The sequence below is a fragment of the Gadus morhua genome, chromosome 3, assembly GCF_902167405.1.
Source record: "Gadus morhua chromosome 3, gadMor3.0, whole genome shotgun sequence".
NCBI classification, from domain to species: domain Eukaryota; kingdom Metazoa; phylum Chordata; class Actinopteri; order Gadiformes; family Gadidae; genus Gadus; species Gadus morhua.
Window position 1 is genome coordinate 475,786 of NC_044050.1, and position 22,515 is coordinate 498,300.

A 22,515-nucleotide genomic window follows, 5' to 3' on the forward strand; every position below is an offset into this window, starting at 1 on the left:
TTTTTGTTTTTTTTTAATGGTCTCAGACAACAGTTTGGATTACACTCTCCCTGAGATAATCTTGACAATGCCCACAACAAATAGGGCAAACTTGACTTCACAAATGATAAAACATTGTACCTGAACAACTATGTGCAACATAGCAGTATGTTTCTTTAACTAAAACTCAATAACCTTAATTGAATAAATGCACAAATATGAGTCAATTACAATGTGCACTGTACTGCACAATTTTGAAATCATTTATTTGAGCTATAAAAAAAATAAATAAAAAAAAATCGGTTTTAAGGCAAAAAAAATCAGATACCGATATTGACAGATATTACATTTTTATGCTAATATCGGGCCGATAATATCGGTGGGCCGATAATATCGGACATCTCTAGTTATAACACTCACACCGGCCTCCTTAGAATATACTAAATCCTAATCACCTCCCAGGAATCACTTGATTATCAAGGAATAATGATAATTTATAGGAGAATGTATCCCATCTACTGTGCTGAATTATTAAATGACCATGGTATGTCATCAGAGATTTAAGAAACATGATCTGATAATGGCAGACTACAATGCTGCAGCCTGTATATTCTCCTTTGAAATTAAGATGATCTTTTGGGCGAATACATAGGTTGACAGATATGAAACAAACTGGCACAAAAACACAGGGTGCTGTAGCCATGGAAGCAAACCAAGTGGATCAACTGAGAGTGTACTAAGCTTTTAAGCTGTCTCCCAGAAGGACTTAAAGACGGTTGCCAGATGAGCTGGTTTATCACTTGCGAACAGTGTTGGGAATGTTACTTTAAAAAAGTAATTAGTTACAGTTACTCACTACTTGTTCCAGAAGGTAACTGAGTTAGTAACTGAATTACTCTATAATATGAGCAACTGGTTACCAGGGAAAGTAACTATTTTCGTTACTGTAAAAAAAGAAAGTTTCTATATGTCAAAGATTTGGATTTTTCTGAGCAGTTTTCACTCGGCCTTAATGTGCTAAATGGTTGAACTGCCCATTCAAGGCCCTGATATACTTCAAACTGAATTTTGATTTGCTTGGTTGCAAAGGCTGTGGAACATCTGCCGAATACTACAGAAATGCTAGTGGTGCAACGGTTCACGGGTTACCCGTGATCCGTACGGATCTACCCTCACGGTTCGGGACGCAAGTGATCCGCGGATCAGCTGATTAAAAAAAAAATGTGTGCGTTCACGTGATCAGCGCATGTTTAAAGGACAATATCGGTATTAACAACATCAAGTATCGTAGCGAAATACAGTTTCTGTTGTGTTTTATTTGGCATTCCGTAAATCCCATTGAAACGGGAACCGGAAGCGGACATGTTTATGTTTGTTTGTAGTTTTTTCGCTCGGTTCTCCGTGTCAACCGTAGGGCTAGAACCGAGTGAAAAGACTTCATCCAAAACTGTATTTCGCCACCATACTTGATGAAAAGAAGATGAGGATGTCTGCATTGCCTGGGGAGAATGTAGACTCTAAACTCTCCCCAGGCAATGCAGACATCCTGAATTGTAAATCCAGGGTTAGGGATTATTTACTATCCATGTAAAAAAGAAGGAATAATGCCTCAGATGGCAATTTTTTTAAATATTGACTATGCTTAAAGCGGGATTATTAGCAAATTGTTCACTTTATTTTGTTTTTACACTTTTGAAGATTTTATTTAAAGTCACATTTGTCTTGTTATCTTTATTGTTGTGGTTGATCCGAAAATGATCCGACCCTTGACTCAAAAACCGTGACACGAACCGTGAGTTTTGTGATCCGTTGAACACCTAGAAAATGCCAACTTTTCATCGGATTGTTCCGGACTGGCCATTTCTGCTGCTTCATTTAATCTGTTTGGTGTGTGTGCGCACGTGTGTGTGGCGCGTGTGTCCTGGCGCTTGGGTAAAAACACTGGCTCCGATTGGCTACCATGAAACATGACTGCCTTAGCCAATCATAAATCGCTTATCTCGTTGTTAACCCACCCGGTCTCCTCACTAGCAGTTTGTTTTTGGAGCCAGGGGTGCGTTTGGATTACGCAGTTTATTCAATTAATTCATAGTAATGCACCGCATTTAATGTACAGTAACGGTAACCAGCTACTCCTAGCTGAGTGTTGATGTGTCCCTGAGCAAGAGACTTAACCCTAACTGCTCCTGACGAGCTGGCTGTGCATGGTTGACTCTGCCGTCGGTGTGTCAATGTGTATACTAACCGATGTAAGTCGCTTTGGATAAAAGCGTCTGCTAAATGCACTAATTGCAATTGTAATTGTTGTAATGATTGAAACAGTAATTAGGTCGATTACCCCGTTACTGAAAAAATAACAGCGTTACCGAACAACGTTCTTCTAAACTGCTTTATAACACTGCTTGCAAACAATATGTAATGGGGTCAGAATATTTGATTATTCGTTTCCCGAGGGTCAAAATTGATTTTTAACATTTGGACCGTTAACATTTTTTCCCATTAAAATATAAAGTATTTCACAAGCCATAACTTTGTTTCCCTGGTAAAACCTTGTTTTTTTTATAACATTTTATTGATAAAATATACTTGAAAAATTCCATAAAAGTACAAGTTTTTTTTTTAACATCACAAAATCATGTACCTTACAGAAACGGAGGAAACATTAAAACAATAAACACCCCCAAACCATGGCGACCCCTTTACCAACCCCTGCACCTGATCTCTCACGCCTCGTTTCCACATACGTACATTCTCGTATGCGATCCAACCGTCTCCGACCGAAAGTCCATTCATTCCTATGTAATTCTCCGTAATGTCCGTTTTTCCTCCGAGACTCCTCCCTCCGTAAAATTTCTGTCCGGTATGTCCGTAATATACGTTCAAAAAATTTAACTTTCGCCGTCGTTTTACGGAGATACCGTATGAAAGTTTTTATGTTTTTCACAAAACTTGTAGGCTAAGTACCTTGCAGGCCAAACTCCTCAGCGATCTCTTTCCAATCCTGTTGGTTTTGTTTTTATCTCTGTATATGTCGATCCTCATGTTCCAAAGTACCCTCCTATCCGCTTATCCGGGGTCGGTCGCGGGGGGAGCAGCTCAAGCAGGGGGCCCCAGACTTCCCCTTCCCGGGCCACATTGACCAACTCTGACGGGGGGATCCCGAGGCGTTCCCAGGCCAGTGTTGAGATATAATCTCTCCAACTAGTCCTGGGTCTTTCCCGAGGTCTCCTCCCCACTGGACGTGCCTGAAACACCTCCCAAGGAAGGCGCCCAGTGGGCATCCTTACCAGATACCCGAACCACCTCAGCTGACTCCTTTCTAAGTAAAGGAGCAGCGGCTCTAATCCGAGTTAGGGAGACGCCAGCCACCCTTCTGAGAAAACTCATCTCGGCCGCTTGTACCCGCGATCTCGTCCTTTCGGTCATCACCCAGCCCTCATGACCATAGGTGAGGATAGGAACGAAGATCGACCGGTAGATCGAGAGCTTTGCCTTGCGGCTCAGCTCTCTTTTCGTCACAACGGTGCGGTAAAGCGAACGCAATACCGCCCCCGCTGCTCCGATTCTCCGGCCAATCTCACGCTCCATAGTACCCTCACTCGCGAACAAGACCCCGAGGTACTTGAACTCCTTCATTTGGGCACTCATTTCCTACCCGGAGTAAACAATCCGCTGATTTCTCCTAACATCTTTTGTCCGTAAATAAATTCATGCCCGTACGTAAAACACTAGCGACTCCTTCCGTAAATTTACGGAAGCACGGACACAAAAAACATACGTATGTGGAAACGAGGCGTCAGCCTCTCAAAAAAAATACAGATGTATAAATAAATATAATTCAAATATAGAGGAAAATAATAATAAAAGAAATAATCACATTTTGTTAATGCTGCACTCTTTCTTTGACCAAATTGTAAGCTTCATCCCATGCTTTTAGGGTTTTCTCACTAGTTCCATGCACCCTGGCCATAGATCTCTCCATCATAACTGTCTAGAAAAGAGTTGGCCCACTTAATCTGTGAGGTGGCTGCCATCGCAAGGCCAACATTTTCTTTGCTGCAGTGAGACCAGCCCTACAGCCTCTGCTGTAGAGACAAATCTAGACTAGTCATCATTAAGTAAAAGTAAGGTTGATTACAATGGGATATTCACTTCAAGCATGTCAAAGTGGACCATAAGTGTCCCCAAAAGGCAAACACGCTGGGACATTCCCCAAACATATGTAAAAATGACCCTGGGGCATTAAGTGTACATAGGTCACAGTTAGGAGATGGGATGATTTTCATAGTATGACGTTTTCTTGGAGTAAGATACATCCTATGTATACATTTAAAATGTGATGAGGGTTTTTGGAGGTATCCTGTAGATTTTCCCATACTGTGTCCGAGCCAATCTCTTCCTCATCTGCAGAGGAAATATCCCTACTCCAAACACTTCTAAACACTGCTAAAGAGATATGAGGATTAGAGATACATTTATAAACTTGAGAAACCATCCCACGTGTCAGGGCTCCAGACTAACTTTTTTCACTAGGAGCACTGTAGCCCCTAACTGAAAATTCTAGGAGTACAACCAGAAAGTTTAGGGGCACGAACCGTTAATCAACATGCTAACCAAATATTCACATTTCTACAAATTTTCACTGTATTAGGCAAGGCAAGGCAACTTTATTTATATAGCACTATTAAAGCACTATTACTAATAAAGATTTTGATAAAAGATGCAGAAATTACAATGTGCCGTTTCAAATTCAGTGTCATTTCTTATTTTGAAGATTCAACATAGTGACGTACACTGTACAATAAATCATAGATTCAGAATAAAATAAAGTGCTTAGTAACTTTTCTAACAAATGTATGTAAACATTAGGGGCACTGGCCAATAACATTCCACTAGAACAAGTACACAGGCCTGAACAACGTGTGCCTTCACTTAGAGCAGATCCTCCTGCGTTCCACTAGGAGGCTCAGAAGGCCAGCCCTTGTAATTTGGCCTCCTAGACCTATGACCCGAACTGAACCATGTTTGTACAGCTTCCTTGGCATCAAACTCTTGTAAACTAGGTCCCTCCATGCTAATTCAAATGAAGTCCTCCACAGTGTTTACATGTAGGGACCCCCTGACATCAGATTTAATCCTCTTCTGAGCAGAAAATCCCCTTTCAAATACAGCAGAGGAGACCGGCAGGACCAGCATGATGTGCACAAGATGTAGGATGTTCTAGAATGGATCATTAGCACAGGTTATATTTAATCAAAAAGTAATAATTGCTAAATCAACAAGGATATGATAATAATGGGTTACCTTGTAATCAGAGCAGACTGGCAACTTTGTTACCATCATCTCCCATAAGGCATGGTAAGACTTGTCCATGTAGTTCCTGAAGATGAATGTCTTCATGGATTGATACTCCTCTCTAGCCAGATTGGAATCACAGCCATTTCTGAAAAGAGTGAAAGGAAAAACATACCAAACAATCTTGGTTAAGGATCATAGTAGATGTTTGAAATGTTGCTTTGTGTTATACTTTTTATTACTTTATGATAATTTAAAAATAGTCACTAGCCTTGTTAAGACAGAGGAGAAGTTGTCTAGCAGGAAGTCCAGCTGTCAGCTGATCTCGTTGCTCTGGCCAGGAATCATGACTGAAAATCTTGAATGACTTCACTGTCTTTGCTGTTGCTGATGTAGACTCTTCATCTATCAAGGAATAGAAAGACAGAGTTGAGAGAAAGATGAATGTGTCATAATGATAGCTTATCTAATCTTCACAGATTCTTTTTTATCTATAATTCTGTGCTTTCACTTACGAAGCAGACTGCTGAATCTTTGCTTCAAATGAGGCACAGTGCAGTCTATGGTTGCTCTCACTGCTTGTTGCAGCTTAGGTGTGCTTGCCATGGAGAATCCTTCCTTACCCAGCACAGCAGCTTCACCTTTGATGGTGATCCCCTGAGTTCACACAATGTTCAACATTTGGACAAGAAACAATTAAAATAAACTCCAAATCTAAAATTGACAACAAAAAGTAAAAACTGCTGACCTGATACTTGTGTACAGGGTGAGGCTCATGCTCACCCTCTTGTTGTCTTCTCTGGGCCTGAAGGTCTGCCAGTAATTCTGCCAGCCTACCACCCGGCTTGCATCTCACTGACATGGCCTCAATAGTTGCAATGAGATTCTCAATCCCATTCACAGCCTGTAAAACATTTTCCTTGTGAAACATTTTCCTTATTTGCAGCCTACTCTGTTTTAATAAGGTTCAACTATATTCTTAACATGTCAACATTTTCTGGGGCAAAATAACATAATTTCTTTGGAGAAGAAGGCTGAATTTGCTTTTGGCCTCAAACAAGTCAGTCATGAAGTGACAGAAACCCACAAAGCTTCCATCTTCAATCATCTTCTTGACCTGCAAGACATAACCAATTAGTAACCACTAACCACAATATTATTTGTTAACAGTTATTTGTATGCCTCCCATACATTAAATATGTTTTAAATTAAATACAGACCTTCTTTGATCTCCCAACAATATCAGCATTGGTGGATGATGCAGTCAAATGGTCCATGTGGTAAAATACTGCTGTGAACTGGCCAGGGTTCTGCAGATGTCCATCCTTTCCTCCAGGTTTCAGCAAGGTTTGCAGGGCCCTGTTCACATGTGGAAGCCAGCGTGTCCCACTGACAATACCCGGTACTTTGACACGCACACCCAACTCCTCTCCAAGTGCTCGTAGTTCTCTGATAGACTTGCAGCTGAAGTGGTATGTCTTCCAAACCATGTTGAGGAGACTGCAGACATGATCCACCATGGAAATGTTCCTTTGCCCAGATAGCATTGCCAGCTTCAGTCTACACTTACAATGAATTCAACTTAAATTAAAGATGCATGGGCTAGAACCCTATCTTTATTCTGAAGGTTCCCATGTAACTTACCTATGTGGCATGCAATGAAATGGGGCAATAAAAGCCCCTGCCTCAGCTTGGAGGAGGGCTATTACCCCTTCTTTATGCCCGAGATTGACAGATGCACCATCAGCTCCCCTGGCGCTGTCTTCTCTAACACCCTGTTTCTGTCCCTAGATGCTGGAAGGCCTCTTTGGTGGCATCATATACACCAGGCCTATTCAAGTAGCGGCCCGTGGGCCAAATGCGGCCCCTCTTAATTTTTTTCCTGGCCCGCAAGAGGTTGCATGCAAAAAATAAATAAAAATAAAGGAGAAACATAGTTGCATGCAAATGAGGTTTCTGTGTGTAGCCGGTGATACTAGTCAGTATCCGTACCCCACAATCAGGAACTGACATCACTTATTCTGACAATGTTTGGCTCAACCGATACGTTTGAGTCTAGCTTTCCTCATATGAATGCCATCAGAACAAGGGCACGTTGCTCCATGACCTATGAGAAGCTGCATGAGTGTCTCAGGATGAGCCAAACTAGGCAAACAAGGCAGTGCAATCTTTCTCACTGACTCACTGGCTCAAAATGTCTCATATGTGCAGTAGTTCTGTTTTGTGATGATTCAAACAACATTGTTTAATTCTAAATACGTGTCCAAAATATGTGAGAACAAAATCTTTTATAATGACACGATTAAAGGTGAAGAAGGAAGGATGTGAAGATCCTTTGTGAAGATCGAAGGAATGCGTCTGACAAGTTTATTCCATGTAGTAGTACTATATATATTAAGTTAACACTACTTTAAGTACGATTTATTTGTAGCGATTCATTCACGTAGTTTTACTCTGTGTGGCCCATGAACCCCCAGTGGTTTTCCTTTTCGGCCCACTTGATAAGGAGGTTGAATAGCCCTGATATACACCTTAAAATTAAAAAAGGGGTTATATTAGTTAATTAAAGATAAACAGTTCTCATCTATCCAAACTGTTTTCACGTGTGCGCGCATGCGTTCGACGAGAACAGTAGCGTCAGTTTCACGGGAGTGCGCCCACTTGTCGTGCCGTTTGACAGGATGCTGCGCCTCCTCTCTGGCCGCTCGTGTGAAAAGCCCTTTATGGCACCTGCAGTGATTATTTAAACTACAAACATATTCGCAGTAAAGACAGATACAGAAATTAGTGATCCAAACATAATTTAAATTAAAACATACCTTGAGCGTGTGCGTATTTCACTTCGATGGGGCCAATCAAAATATTCCTTGGTTTCCCTTCGATTAGGATCCTTCGGTATATGATTTTGCATTCCTTTGTTGAAACGTCGGTGTCCCCATCGATCATAATTGATAAATACGGAGCATCCTTGATCTTCGTGTAAGTCTTCCCCTTCAGAGTGTCCGCAATTACTCCAACGAATTGTGCGCATGCTGTATCGTATGTGTCGTTACATTTTAAGCCATTTTTCCTTTGAAGGTCGAGATGGCTTTTGAACTTGGTGAAGGGTAGTTCCTCCTTAGCAACGAAGGATGCCGTGTTAAATCGAAGTACCTGCAGTGTCGGCAAACTTGGTGTTCCCCGCATTTCTTGGGTAGCGTCTGCAAAATTCGCAGTTCATGGATTTCGTCTCCTTGCAGTACCTTAACCAGCAAAATTCTCGCAGCCAGTCTTCCCTAAAATTTTGGGTTCGGCCCTTTTTAGCCACATGATCCTCTGAATCATCACCCTCCGACTCTGTAGACCGTGGCACTGGCACACTACTAGCCGCAAGTGCCGCAGGTCGGTAGAACGAATCAATTGTTCGCTTGCTCATTGTTTGAGTGGCAGGTTGAGATCGTTCTCCTTCTCAGAGACCCCGCGCCAGTTTCCCCGCAGCTCGATCAGCTGTAAAATCAGTCGCGCATTCTCAAATTTTGGTCGCATTCTCAAATTTTGCGACCAATTGGTCGCAGTCTGGAGCCCTGCCTTGTACAGCAAATAATTTATGCAACTGATGTGTTAGGAGTGGTACTCCACATGGGACACCATATGCCTTCATGGCAGATCTCTATTGCAAGTAAAAGAAAAATGATGTGCCTGATAAATCATACTCTGCTTTTAGATCATTAAAGCCCTTAAACCATCATCATACAAATCTCGGAGAATATAAACTCCTTTACCACTCCAATCGAGGAAAATAAAATGGTGTATTGCCAATAAGAAGAGAGAAGTTATTGAATACAGGGGCATGTTTATGCCATTTAAGATCTACCCCAGTATGTTTCATTACAGAGGGCCGAAGCACTTATTAACTTTTTTAGACGGAATGTTGGAGTAGACCAGGTCTTGTAGTCTATGAGGTTGTGAAAGACACTGAAGCATTGAGATTAACCCATACAGATAAGGGGCAAAGATCAAAGGACCAGAAATGCATTTTAAAATTAGGTAAAGCTAGTCCCCCCAGTGTCCTATCTCGTTGAGTTTTTAATTTCAGTCTGTCTTTTCCCATTCCATACAAATTTAGATATGAGTGAATGTAATTTTTCCCAAGACCCTTTTGGTGGTGTAAGGGGAACAATAGAGGAACAAAAAATTATGCAAGGAGGTACATCCATTTTTACAATCGATATGTGAGCTTGAAGGGAATTTGGAAGCTTAGACCAGTGTTCAAGATCCTTCTCGACTTAATTATATATGCCTTGAAAGTTTTTTGTTGCTATAGAAAAAGTAGAAGGGAACATGTCAACCCCAAGATGCCTAAACTGCCTTACTATTGGGATGTTAGAGGTAGGGATGGGCATTTGAAGAAATTTCCTTGATCGAGCATCGCTAGTTATCGATCAATTATCGATTAATCATTAACTTTTTTCTTTAGGCTATATTGAAATTCCCGTTGGTAGAAAATACAAAATGCAGCATGTTTTTATCAATGAAATCTTTATTCCAACAATAATGTATGGGCCAACATTAATACAATACAGTTAACTTGAAGACCTTCAACTGTTTAACAGTTTTAAAATGATAAATACAGGCATTATAGGTTATAGGCCTATGCGGTGCTCGTAAAGTCTGAACAATGCGCCTACAGGCGCTCTTAAAGGTTTGGAAACGATTCAACAAGACTAAATCTGTAGCCTATTCCAATTACAATAAGTAGCCAACTTATCGGACAACAATAATCAAACAAAGGCAGTAGGCTAAAAGTGGGCATTAAACTGTATAACTGTTTTGAAAAAAAGGGGGGTAAAAGGCCGACATATTATGCCTATAGGCTGCAGCCGGCGCGCGGAAAAGGCTTGCAACAAAAAGATGAGCCACCCATTTACAAACAATTGCATGAACTAGTCTATCTAAAAGCAAGACCTTATTGAATATATGTAAGGCTGAACTTGTTGCCAAAATATCAGTTTTGGCAAAATGTAACGACTCCAAGAGGCACCAAGCCGAAAGAAAAGCGGAGCGAGAGACAACACATTAAGAAAAAAAAGAGCGACTCACATACGGTGGTGACTGTCCCTACTGTCCATAGCATACAGTAACTCCAGCCTACATATTTTTGTTTAGGAATATAAGCATGTTAACATGCTCGGGGGTCAGACGCGAACGCAGCCTTGTAACTTCGGGACCGAAGTTGCGGGGATGCAGAGGTATTGTCGCGCTAACTTTGACAGCCTGGAGAACCTTCTTCCATTCAATTAAATGCTTCAAGACTCACAGTATGCAACACAACGTCCTTTTGATCGATAACAATATAAATTGATCGACGCATTTCTTAATTCAATTCAATTCAATTTTCTTTATTTCACCATGTACACAGGTACTAGGAATTTTGAATGGTATTCTCCATGCAGGCTGGAGCATAACAAATAGAACATAGAACAGAACAAAGGGACAAGACAGAACAACAATACAAGAAAGTACCAGTATGACCATGGAGGTAGTGCAATAATAGAATTGTTAAATAAGTTAAATAAATAAAGTAAAGTGCTGAGAGGAGCCATAAAGCTCATGTGCAAGGGCTGTTTATGAGGGCTATTGCTTGTGGAAAAAAGCTATTGAGGTGACGTGAGGTTTTTGTCATGATGGCCCTATATCACCGTCCAGAGGGTAGACGGTTAAAGAGGCAGTTGGCAGGAAGTGAGGGGTCTGCTGTGATCTTCACAGCTTTCCTGCGGGATCTGGAGCTGTGGAGGTCCTTGATGGAAGGAAGGGGGCAGCCGATGATGCGCTCTGCAGCCCGTACGACTCTTTGGAGCTTGGCCTTAGAGCGGGCAGAGTCATACCAGACCGAGTGTGAGGATGTAAGCACTCTCAATGATGGCCCTGTAGAACTGCACCATGATGGGGGGGCTGACCTGAAGTCCTCTCAGCGCCTTTCTTCACAAGTTGAGTGATGTTATTGTCCCATTTCAGTGTGTTGGTGATGGTTGTGCCTAGGAATTTGAAATGTTCGACTACAGTGACAGATGAGTTGTTGATGACAAGTGGGGGATATGTCTGAACCTTTTTTTGGAAGTCCACAATCATCTCCACTGTCTTGTTGACGTTGAGCTCTAGGTTGCTGACTGCACACCAGGACTCTAGATGGGCGACCTCCCTCCGGTAGGCAGACTCGTTGTTGTTGCTGATGAGACCTATCAGGGTGGTGTCGTCTGCATACTTGATGGTCTTGACAGACGGGTCACGGGAGGTGCAGTCATTCGTGTAAAGGGAGAAGAGCAGGGGAGACAGCACACAGCCCTGGGGGGCACCGGTGTTAACTGTGCGGGGCTGTGATAGATGCGGGCCCAGCCTGACAGTGAGAAAATCTGTAATCCATAAGCAGGTGAGTGGGTGGCTGTTCAGATGGGTCAGTTTGCTATGGAGGAGGTCGGGAATGATGGTGTTGAATACAGAGCTATAATCCACAAACAAGACTCTTGCAAAGGTGTTCCGATAGTCCAGGTGTTGTAGAATGTAGGCTATGTTGATTGCATCATCTACTGAGCGGTTGGGTCTGTATGCAAATTGAAGGGGGTCCATGGTGTGGTCAGTGGATGCTTTTAGATAGGAGAGGACCAGGCGTTCAAATACTTTCATGACTACAGAGGTGAGGGCGACCGGTCTGTAGTCATTCAAGCAGGTGATCTTGGGCTTTTTTGGTACAGGGATGATGACAGCAGATTTGAAACAGGCAGGTACATGGCATAATTGAAGAGACTGATTGAAAATGTCCGTAAACACTGGAGCCAGCTCGCTGGCACAGTGCTTGAGGGTAGCCGGTGACACCAGGTCTGGCCCACACGCTTTCCTGGTGTTCTGGCCTTTGAAGAGCCTCCGAACCTTATGCTCAGTGATGACTAGTGGAGCAGGTGAGGAGGTGGCCGGGGGAAAGGAGGCGGGGGTGGTGGAGGGGGGGGGCCCACTTGGTGCTTCAAACCTTGTGCAGAACACGTTGAACTGGTATGGTAGATTTGGGTCGTTAGAGGTGGGGGGGGCTTCTTCTTGTAGCCTGTGGCAGATTGTAGGCCCTTCCAGACCGCCCTGGTGTTCTTATCCCCAACCTGTTGTTCAATCCTAGCCTTATACACCCCTTTAGCATGCTGGATGGCTTTGCTGAGGGCATATTTGGCTTTGGTGTACGCCTCCTTGTCTCTGCTCCTGTGGGCCGCCTCCTTCTCTCTCCTCAATAGCCTCACCTCCTTATTGAACCATGGTTTGTTGTTTCCAAAAGTGACAATGGAATGTATGGGGATGCAGAGATCCTCACAAAAGTAGACATAGGATGAACATGTGTCTCCATACTCATCAATGTTATTGCATGCCAGCTTGATAGCTGCCCAGTCAGTAATGTCAAAACAGGCCTGCAGTGATTCAATTGCCTCGGGTGTTCGTCTCTGTACAGACCTCTTGATGGGTTTATGTTTCTTGAGTAGGGACCGGTATGTGGGGATGAATTTGACCACAGCATGATCGCTATTGCCTAGTGGTGCGCACGCGCGATATGCGTCTTTGATGGTGGAATAGCAATGATCAAGAGTCCGTTCTCCCCTGGTTGCACAGTGCACCAGCTGATGGTATTTTGGAAGTTCAGCTCTAAGATCAGTGTGGTTAAAGTCACCCATTACAAATAAAGTGGAGTTAGGGAACTTCTTCTCCACCTCCGTGATCTGATCTGCTAAAAGTTGCTGTGCGGTGTCAGCGTGCGCCTGCGGCTGGACATAGACACACGCAAGGATAATTGATGTAATTTCTCTAGGTGAGTAGAAGGGTTTTCAGTGTATCACCAGTAATTCCAGGTCGGGGGAGCATAATACAGAGATGACAGTTGAATCGCTGCACCACTCGTTACTCACATAGAAGCAGACACCTCCGCCTTAAGTTTTAAGGCCTTTATTCCTTATTGTCGCATCGCGGTCCGCTCTAAAGAGCTGATAGCCGGGCAGGGCCATCGCTGTGTCAGGGATGTTGGAGTGAAGCCAGGTTTCCGTAAAGCCAAAGGCAGCGGTGTGCGAATAGCCCTTGTCCGTCATCAGCCGTAGTTGGAGCTCATCCAGCTTGTTGCTGAGTGATCTCACGTTTGCCAGAATCAATCCAGGTAAAGGTGCACGGAATCCTTTCTTCTCCAACCGGAGTCTGCAGCCGGCTCGATTGCCCCTCGCTCTGCTGCGGGGGAGTTGCCTCCATGGGCGAGCTCTCTTGTTTTTATTTGGGCTACGATCCGTAGAGCATCGATTAATTATGCCCATCCCTACCGCCCACACCGTTCATCATCGATTTTAGGTTAACTTTGCCATTATCGGATAAAGATTATTGGTGGCCAAGTGCCTGTGACTTTAGCGTCCTTCATCCATCCAGCCACAGCATATTGGTAGGCATCAGTGCTTTTGAACACTTTCAAGATATCTCCACTGTATCGGGAGGGGTTGTGGATTAAATAAATATATATGTCATGAAAATAGATTTGAGGCAAGCGTTAGGCCTATACTAATGGACAAAAAAAATCTCGGGGTAACATAAGGATCGGAGCCTATATATTTGTGACTTCTTGTGAAGAGTTTGTGGTGGGTTACTATCATTGATCGTTGAAATCCGACATCAAATCATAGACGATAATTTCGCCGGAGACGCTTGGGACGAGTTTTCTTCAAGATTAAGACACATCTTGGTCACGGTCACCGCAGCAGATAGGTTCCACTCTAATCAATGAGACCATTTCCACCGGGCGCGGCTGCGCAACGTCTCAGCAGCGTCCCAGGACGCTGCTGAGACGCTATCATTCCGTGGGATTTCTATTTTTGCCGCAAGCCGTAGCTGAACCGCGTCAATTTCAACAGAGCAGATAGAGCAGGGCAGGAAGTGAAAAAGTAAAAGCCATTGAGCATCCGGTCACTTTTCAAAATAAAACACAATACTCGGCTCATGTAGCCTATCACAACTTCACAACAACATTATTACGTCATGACTGGTGGCACCAGGTCAGCAGTCAATCAATCAGAGGGTCGGCAACATGGACGACGGGAGACTCATTGATGAAGATCCGCAACATGAAGTCATTTGTGTACCAAATCATCCTTTTTATAAGGACAAAGGCCGTAAGGACAAAGTGTGGCATTTAATTGCAGTAGTTTTGGGATTGGAAGGTGAGTACATTAGGTTTAGGTTTATCGCGTGATCTCGCGTGAATACGGCTGCCGCTGCGCTGCCGGAATGCGCCCGGTGGAAATGCACGCAGGGCAGAAGTCGCAGCCGTAACGCGTCCGGTGGAATACCAATTGAAAACGAATCTGGAATCAAACTACGTTTACATGATGACGGTCTGCCAAAGTGGCGTCGCGTCTTCACTTTTTATTCCCTGTTTAGATGAGCGTTTTCGGGAGGAAATCAGCGTGCATACGGTGACGCAAAAGTGTGTGGATTTCGATTGGGTATGCATTTCAGGCGGCTAAGTGGTGCTGTGATACACTATCACAAAACACCACCATGTCGTCTGAGCGCATGCGTAGAATCTTCCTACTTCTCTTATCTGCGCCGCGAAAACCAAAACATAATTAAATTACATTATTACCTTCTCTGTTCAGTAATACTATCTGTACATTTCGTGGAAAGAGTCCTGTACGTTTATTAGAGCTGCCAAAGCAGCTTGACGGTTCAACACATGCAAATAATCCAACATGTTTGTTTATTTCCCTGTACTGGCGCTGCATGTGACGTATACGCCTACGCGACGTGAGCAGATCTGAGCAGAGGTTTGCGTCTTTGCAGTGTAAACGGAAACGCTACAGCGGAGTGTATTCAAGTTTTCCACTCTGGAGGGTGGTTTCAGATTTTTGCGTTTTCAAGCACCAAAAACGCACAAGCGACCTCGGAATTTTGGGTGAAGAACCTTGAATATCTCGGGAACTATGAAAAATATGAATTAGAGATGTCCCGATCTCATTTTTCAGCTCCCGATCCGATTCCGATATTTTCATATTGCTCCCGATCCGATCCCGATATTTCCCGATACTGGTTTTCCGATACCGATTTCCGATATCACTTTTTGTGTTGACAAACAACATTTAATATCCTGTACATTAAGAAATAGACAGGCATCCAAGCTGTGCGCAATAGCTTTTATTCTCTCACGTTAACATAACATAACATAAGCATTACTTGTAAACATAAAATAAACATAACATAGCACAAAGTAAAGTTTTGGTTGCTTAACTTATTTGAGGCAACAAGTTTCCACCCTTTTTTCAAGTAAGCTTATTATTTTTTACAATGTGGGTGTGTAATAATAGTGTAATAGAGCTTCTTATTTCCTCCATCTTAATCTACTGCACTGACTTCTTTAGTGTAGTGCAGGTTTTTTTTTAATGAAAACCAACATTCGACATTCGACACTGCACTAAACAGTCTCTCACTGTCCACCGATGTACAAGGTGCACAAAGAAACTTTGTGGCTGTATCAGCCAGTGCGGGTCGCTGTGTAGCATGTGCCCGCCAGTAGTGTAGAGGATTCTCTGACCTTGGGATGGTTTGTTCAGCCAGCATTGAGAAGAGCCGTGTAATAATCCATAATAATATAAGGTTTAGAAGTTATATATTTGAAAGTTGTAGAATAAATTAATATCATTTATATTGGAGTTAATTTGCTAGAAATGTATTTACAATGTTTAGTCGGTTAATCATTTACATATTTACATGTTTACATATTTAACACAGTCAGGATATTCTGTTGAATCTGCCTCTCTGATTTCCTCACGTTTACCTCAGTCTAAATTCTAGCTTCTGATTGGTTAGTTCAGTCACGTAATGGGTCCGAACAAGGAAGTGTTTGAAAATAGATTAACAGCGATATTTTTTTTATCGCCCGATAGTTTTGCGTTAACGCCGATAACGGCCCACCACTAATATATATATATATATAATAAATATGGATAAATAAAAAATATGTATCGGCAATGAAATTGAATGAGATCGGCCGATCCCGATTTACCTTAAAAACCAAGTATCTGGCCCGATCCGATCCGGGGATCGGGATCTGGAAATCCCTAATATGAATACAGAAAATAATAGCACAATGGTACTAACTGAGCTGAATGATGTTTCTACGTTGAAGTATGTTGAAGGAGTCGCGAACGGAAAAAGTGGCGGAATAAAGGGAATAAAATTAAATACGTAGCATTTCTAAGATGTGAATGCTTTAAGCATTTACACCAATAATACAATTAAATGCGTAGCATTTCTAAGATGTGAATGCCTTCAGCATTCCTTTTGGCCATATGTAGGATATATGATGTGCTATCCATTTAGGGAAGATGTTAAGGTTGATTTACTCACATCCAAAATTGCAGCACTGATTCACCTGAACACGTCTGCAGTGGAGGATGAGATTTTGATAGTACAAGCTATAATGAGCTCAAGTCTAGGGCTCATGGAAAATGTTGGAACTTACTCTCAAAATAAAAGTATCCAAACATCAGGAAATGTACTAACTCCTTGAGTGCATTATTTGGCTCTACTCTACTGCCAGTCTTTTCCCATATTAAGATTATTAAGTATAAATACTGTTCCACCATGATTATTGGTCATATGGAAGCCTGCTTGAGAATAGCTTCCAGCAGCTACTATCAGACTATGGAACTCTGGCTTTCATCAGAGTATGCACTCAGTATATATGAATAAATAATCATTTTTTAAGGTAGGTACGGTAGATCATTTTGACCTTCTCATTTTGAAAGTAGCTTACAAGCCGAAAAAGTGTGGGCCCCCTTGCTCTATATAATATCTCCAATGCCTTTTTCTCCTCTGGCTACATTTGCATTTACATTAAATGCATTAAGCAGACGCCTTTTATTCAAGTGACTTATATTGTGTGCTTGATTGAAAAACGGAATATATAATTGGTTATAGGATGTTCATAGAATCAAGTGCCAAGCGCTAACAATTGCTAGGTTAACCCATTACCTTTGTGCAACAAAGATAGCTTAGCTATGACACTACATGTAAGTACTATTTTATGTGCCAGGTTTGACTAATTGAATGCTTTACAGAATAAGGTATTTCTTTAGTCTGCCCTGGGTTAGCCAAGAAGTCCCTCTTCATGCTCATTGAACGAATAATCAGTCAGAGAATATTGTATACTGTATGGAAGCAACTTGACTAAACCATGTCTCTAGAGAGCGGTTCTCCTTCTAGTGAACTGGGTGTAATGAGTGGAGACCTACAGCAGTATGAACCCCTGCGTGTCGTCCCCAGGTACCGCCTCCAGACGGTGCGCTCGCTGGCGGGGCTCAGCCTGATGCTGAGGCTCCTCTGGGCCTGTCTGCGCTGGGACGACATGGCCGTCAAGCCCTCCTCCGCCGTCGGGACCACCCGCACCGGTGTGTGTGTGTGTGTGTGTGTGTGTGTGTGTGTGTGTGTGTGTGTGTGTGTGTGTGTGTGTGTGTGGTGTGTGTGTGTGTGTGTGTGTGTGTGTGTGTGTGTGTGTGTGTGTGTGTGTGTGTTAGTCGGCATGCCGATTGGTTTATTGACTTTGGGAACGTAATTTCTCCAATCTCTTGGACTCTCTCCCTCCCTGTCACCATGCCAACCCAGCCCTATCCCCACTCATTGCCACAGAAACGTCGGACACGGAGATCACCACCACAGAGATCATCAAGAGAAGAGACGTCGGCCCGTACGGCATCCGCTCCGAGTACTGCATCCGCAAGATCATCTGCCCCCTGGGGCTGCCCGACACGCCAAAAGGTAGAGCACGCGCACTGGAGACAGGACCATCTGTCCCCTGGGGGCAGGAACTTATGCTCCCTGGAGGCAGGACCATCTGCCCCCTGGGGGCAGGACCATCTTCCCCCTGGGGGCAGGACCATCTGCCCCCTGGGGGCAGGACCATCTGCCCCCTGGAGGCATTTTCTGTCCCCTGGAGGCAGGATCTTCTGCCCCCTGGGTCTGCCCCACACGCCCAAAGGTAGACGTCATGGGTTGGATCTGCATTTCTTGATTGTGCCTGTGTAGCAGCGGGATTCTTCATGGAGCTTATGTGTGAATGAATGAATGATAGCCCAGCAGTGTTGTTTTTCTAGAAGGAAAAGCCTGTTATGTTAGGGTTACAATATGTTATGTTTTACATAGAGCTGTCAAGCGATTAAAATATTTAAGCGTGATTTATCGCATTAATGTCATAGTTAACTCTAATTAATCGCGATTAATCGCAAATTCTTTTTCTGTGCTAAATATCCCTTGATTTTTTTGTCCCATAATTCTTCTCATTTTAAATCTCTTATCAACATGGTGAAGTGCATCGGCTTGCCTTGTGCAAATGATTTTTTATTGATAACAACATTGGCATGTACACTGATCAAAACAGGACGATACAAAAATAGAGCCTATAGTGCAATTAAACGACTGCTTTGAACAAATGTAATTTGAACATAGCAGTCAGGCTACTGCTTCTTTGTTTTGAGCCAAAGGAAAAAAAAAAAAAAAAAAAATCTTTTTTTTTTTTTATAAAATAATTGCGTTAATCGCGCGATAAAAAATTTAACGCCGTTAAATTTGGTTTGCGTTAACGGCGTTAATAACGCGTTTAACTGACAGCTCTAGTTTTACACACACCCCCTGTTACCCAGTAATATAGACAATGTTATGAAAATAAATTCTAAAGTCTGACTGCCTTTGGAACCATTAGCTATGATCCCAGAGCAGCCATTGTCCCATCATCCACACATCCCGTAGCTCTCAAGAGACTTCCTAGATGCGTTATATTAATTACAATATATCAATTGGTCGACATTATAGCGTATGGCTAAAAGTAGCCGATATATTGTGTCAAATTAAATGGAGATGATTGTCATTATATGGTGTAACGTGAAATGTTGGTGGAGCAGAGGGCCATTTAGTGGGTTGCATATAGACAGCCGTAGGAAGCCCTGATAAGCGGTTGATGTCCGTAACCCGTCTACACCTGGCCCCCCAGAGACCCACACACCCCAGAGGAAAGGCCTGCGCTCCAGTGCCCTGCGGCCCAAGAAGCCGGAGCCTGCCAAACAGACGGGCCCCATCGTGATCGAGACCTGGGTGGCAGAGGAAGAGCTCGACCTCTGGGAGATCAGAGCCTTCTCAGAGAGGTGGGGCATGTCAGGGTGACATGGGCCTGATGATGGGGCCTGATGAGATGTGACCCTTCTCAGAGAGATGGGGCACATTGGGGTGGGGCCTGATGAGATGGACATTGCTCAGATATCCAATAGTCTATGAGCCAAGGGGCCACTGTCCCTGTGCATTGAAAAAGTTGAGGGATGTTCTCTAAATATCTGAATTGAACAGAACCTAAATAACTTAACATGCCCGTTTTATGCTCCGCTTTATTTAGTGCTCTGTAATTCCCACCTACCCATCACCCTAACTCGCCACCCCTTACAGTTCAGATACTTTGCAAGGATTTGATGCATTTGTTGAGCATGGATTTCTATAGTTGAGTCTTCTGGTCTGCTGTTTTTCAGGGTGGAGAAAGAGAAGGCTCAGGCTGCTGAAAATGCCAAGGTGAGTCTTTTAAAAATATAACGGAACATTCAAATATAACCTCAGGAACCACCTCTGGTAAGGGGTACTTAAGTTTTTATTAGTTCAAATGACTTGCAGAGATTTGCAGTTTTACTTTTAAGCAGGAAGGACAGGGAGAGCATTGCTGAACACAATCTGTAATTCTCATCAGATATCTCCTGAGCTTCCTGTTTAATGTCCTCTGTTCACTCTGCTCTTCCCGTTTAAAGTCCTCTTGTTGACTCTGCTCTTCCCATTTAAAGTCCTCTGTTTCACTCTGCTCTTCCCGTTTAAAGTCCTCTGGTTCACTCTGCTCTTCCTGTTCTTCCCTCCAGAAGCGTCTGGATCAGAAGCCGGGCTCAGCGTCAGTCTCCACTCCGTCTGGCACCACGTCGGCCAGCGTCATGGTGGGCTCGTTGGCGGGACAGGTGACCGCTGGCACCAAGGTGGTTCTCACGACCAAGATGGGCACCCCCGTCACATTCCAACAGAACAAGAACTTCCAGCAGTCCTTTGCCACGTGGGTCAAACAGGGCCAGACCACGCAAGGTACGGCCGCCTCAACCCGTCCTGTCCGATGGGGGAGCGAGGCATTATGCTTTACTGCTGTCTCACTCGGAAACAAACACTCGTACAACAACAACTGCGTTGCCACCCATCCTTGGGTGAGGGTAGGACTATTGTACCACTACCAGTGATTGATGGTACAGGCCCTGAGGGTTGACCTGCGAGGACTCTCCAGCCTGATCTGGGACCAGTAGTCAGTCCTCTATGTGTGAACCTAAACAGAGAGGACTCCCCAGCCTGATCTGGGACCAGTAGTCACTACTCACTGTGGGTTCACACACAACGTTTGACTCCGGTTTTAACGCTAAAATCAAGGAAGATGAAGGTTAACCTTGAACTACACTCTACATATATAAATACTTAAAAAATACTCTATAGATAACAAAACAACAATGAAGTTTGTTGATGTGGTGCAGACTAACTATATTGTAGGAGAAATCCTGGCGGGAGACTGCACAGACTTTAGATATTAATGTTATAGTCTGATTTTAGGAACATATAATGCCAAGAATAACCAAAATATTAACCATTGAATTATGGGAACAAGGCGATAAGAAGACATCAAGCTGTAGAGATTCATACTCTGTCTCAGACATAAAGAACACACTGACTTAAGTTAGTCTATGTACAATGTGAGAGACAGATTCGTTAGAAACATTTAATATTTTTGTGTCGGCCTACTTAATAAATGTTCCATCATATTTACAGACCGAACACATGTTACCTTTCACATGGGTGTTATTGCGATGGATCTCCTTTCTAGTGAAGCGCTGCTATCTGGTGAAGCTGGGAATGATGGTGGTTCTGCAGACCTCGGTTTTGCAGTCTTCGTTCGCAGAACCTTAGTGGGCATTTCCTCTTGGTCTTTTTTCTGTCATGGATCGGAGCTCATGAAATTTCATTTAGCACGTCGGCCGCTGGTGTCTTATGTCCTGCGAGTCAGGGTGAATCCCAGACATTAGATCGTCTCTGGTTGGAGTTGCAAATGTGTCTGATTGGCTGAGGTGGGCCCAGGTGACCACCTGCAGTGCATAGCTAGCAAAATACGCTACAGCCAATGGTGTCAGAAGTGCATATTTGAGTGTTGGTATTAATCCTCCCTGGGGTGTCTTAGGGACGGTCAGTACCACCGCTGGACAGACCTTCCAGATTACAGGGGCCTCGGTAGGAGGGAAGGTTCTGACTGCTAAGCTACCACTGCCCGCCAACAGCAAGATAGTCAAGGTCAACGTGCCCGCCGCACCAGGAGGTAAAGATCATCATCACGGCATTGCTTTAGAAAAACTTCATCTTTATTCAATACATAATCATTTCAATAGCTGACAGTGCCCAAGAGTTTGCATTCACATGCATACACGTGACCAGAAAGTTTTAAACAGAAACAGTTATCACAATAGAGGGGACCACTTTTATTTTATAGATTAAACCAGTCTACAACCTCGGGTTCTTGTTGATCTTTCTCATCTTGATCCGTTTTCCCTAATCAGTCGTCCTTGGTTTTAATTATTAGCCGACCTGGTGGTCTCCACATACTGGAGCAGACCTCTACCCCTTTGTTCAGGCCGGCTCCTGGCCTTGTGTCATCTCAAATGTCGTAACGAACAGCCAGAGCTGTGGATATTCATTGTTTATCCCAGCAGCAAATAATAAATGAAATGCTCTGACAAAGAATAAAAAATAATTCCTTATCTGTGGCTGCGAACCCCGGTCATAAACCAGTTTGTAGTTATCAGGAGCTATACTGCTTGGATGACGATTTTTCTTTTCTTTTCAATAAATTATCGTATTTTATGTTGCCGTGTTTCATTTGTGGTATTTTGCATGCAGTGTTTGTAATAACGCAGTTTAAAAGGACGGCGTTAGGTAACGCCGTTATATTTTCAGTAACAAGGTAATTTAACTAATTACTGTTTCCGTCATTACAACACTGTTACCGTTACTGTACGTTGAATGCGGTGCGTTATTATGAATTGATTGAATAAACTGCGTAATCCAAACGCATCCCTGGCTCCAAACTAGTGATCGAAAAAAGCGTTGCTGTTTTACCGACCGGATACGGCAAGAGTCTTATCTATTGGTTAG

General features: G+C 43.3%; 1 protein-coding gene across 1 annotated transcript in view; it reads left to right on the top strand.

The window, feature by feature from the left end:
* The window catches only part of LOC115540248 (nucleosome-remodeling factor subunit BPTF), a 138,922-nt gene that overhangs the window by 82,847 nt on the left and 33,560 nt on the right, over positions 1-22,515 (top strand). The window contains 6 exon segments of the mRNA XM_030351391.1: positions 17,581-17,705; positions 17,920-18,072; positions 19,301-19,451; positions 19,827-19,866; positions 20,202-20,415; positions 21,548-21,682. Coding sequence (XP_030207251.1) covers positions 17,581-17,705; positions 17,920-18,072; positions 19,301-19,451; positions 19,827-19,866; positions 20,202-20,415; positions 21,548-21,682 — 818 coding nt within the window.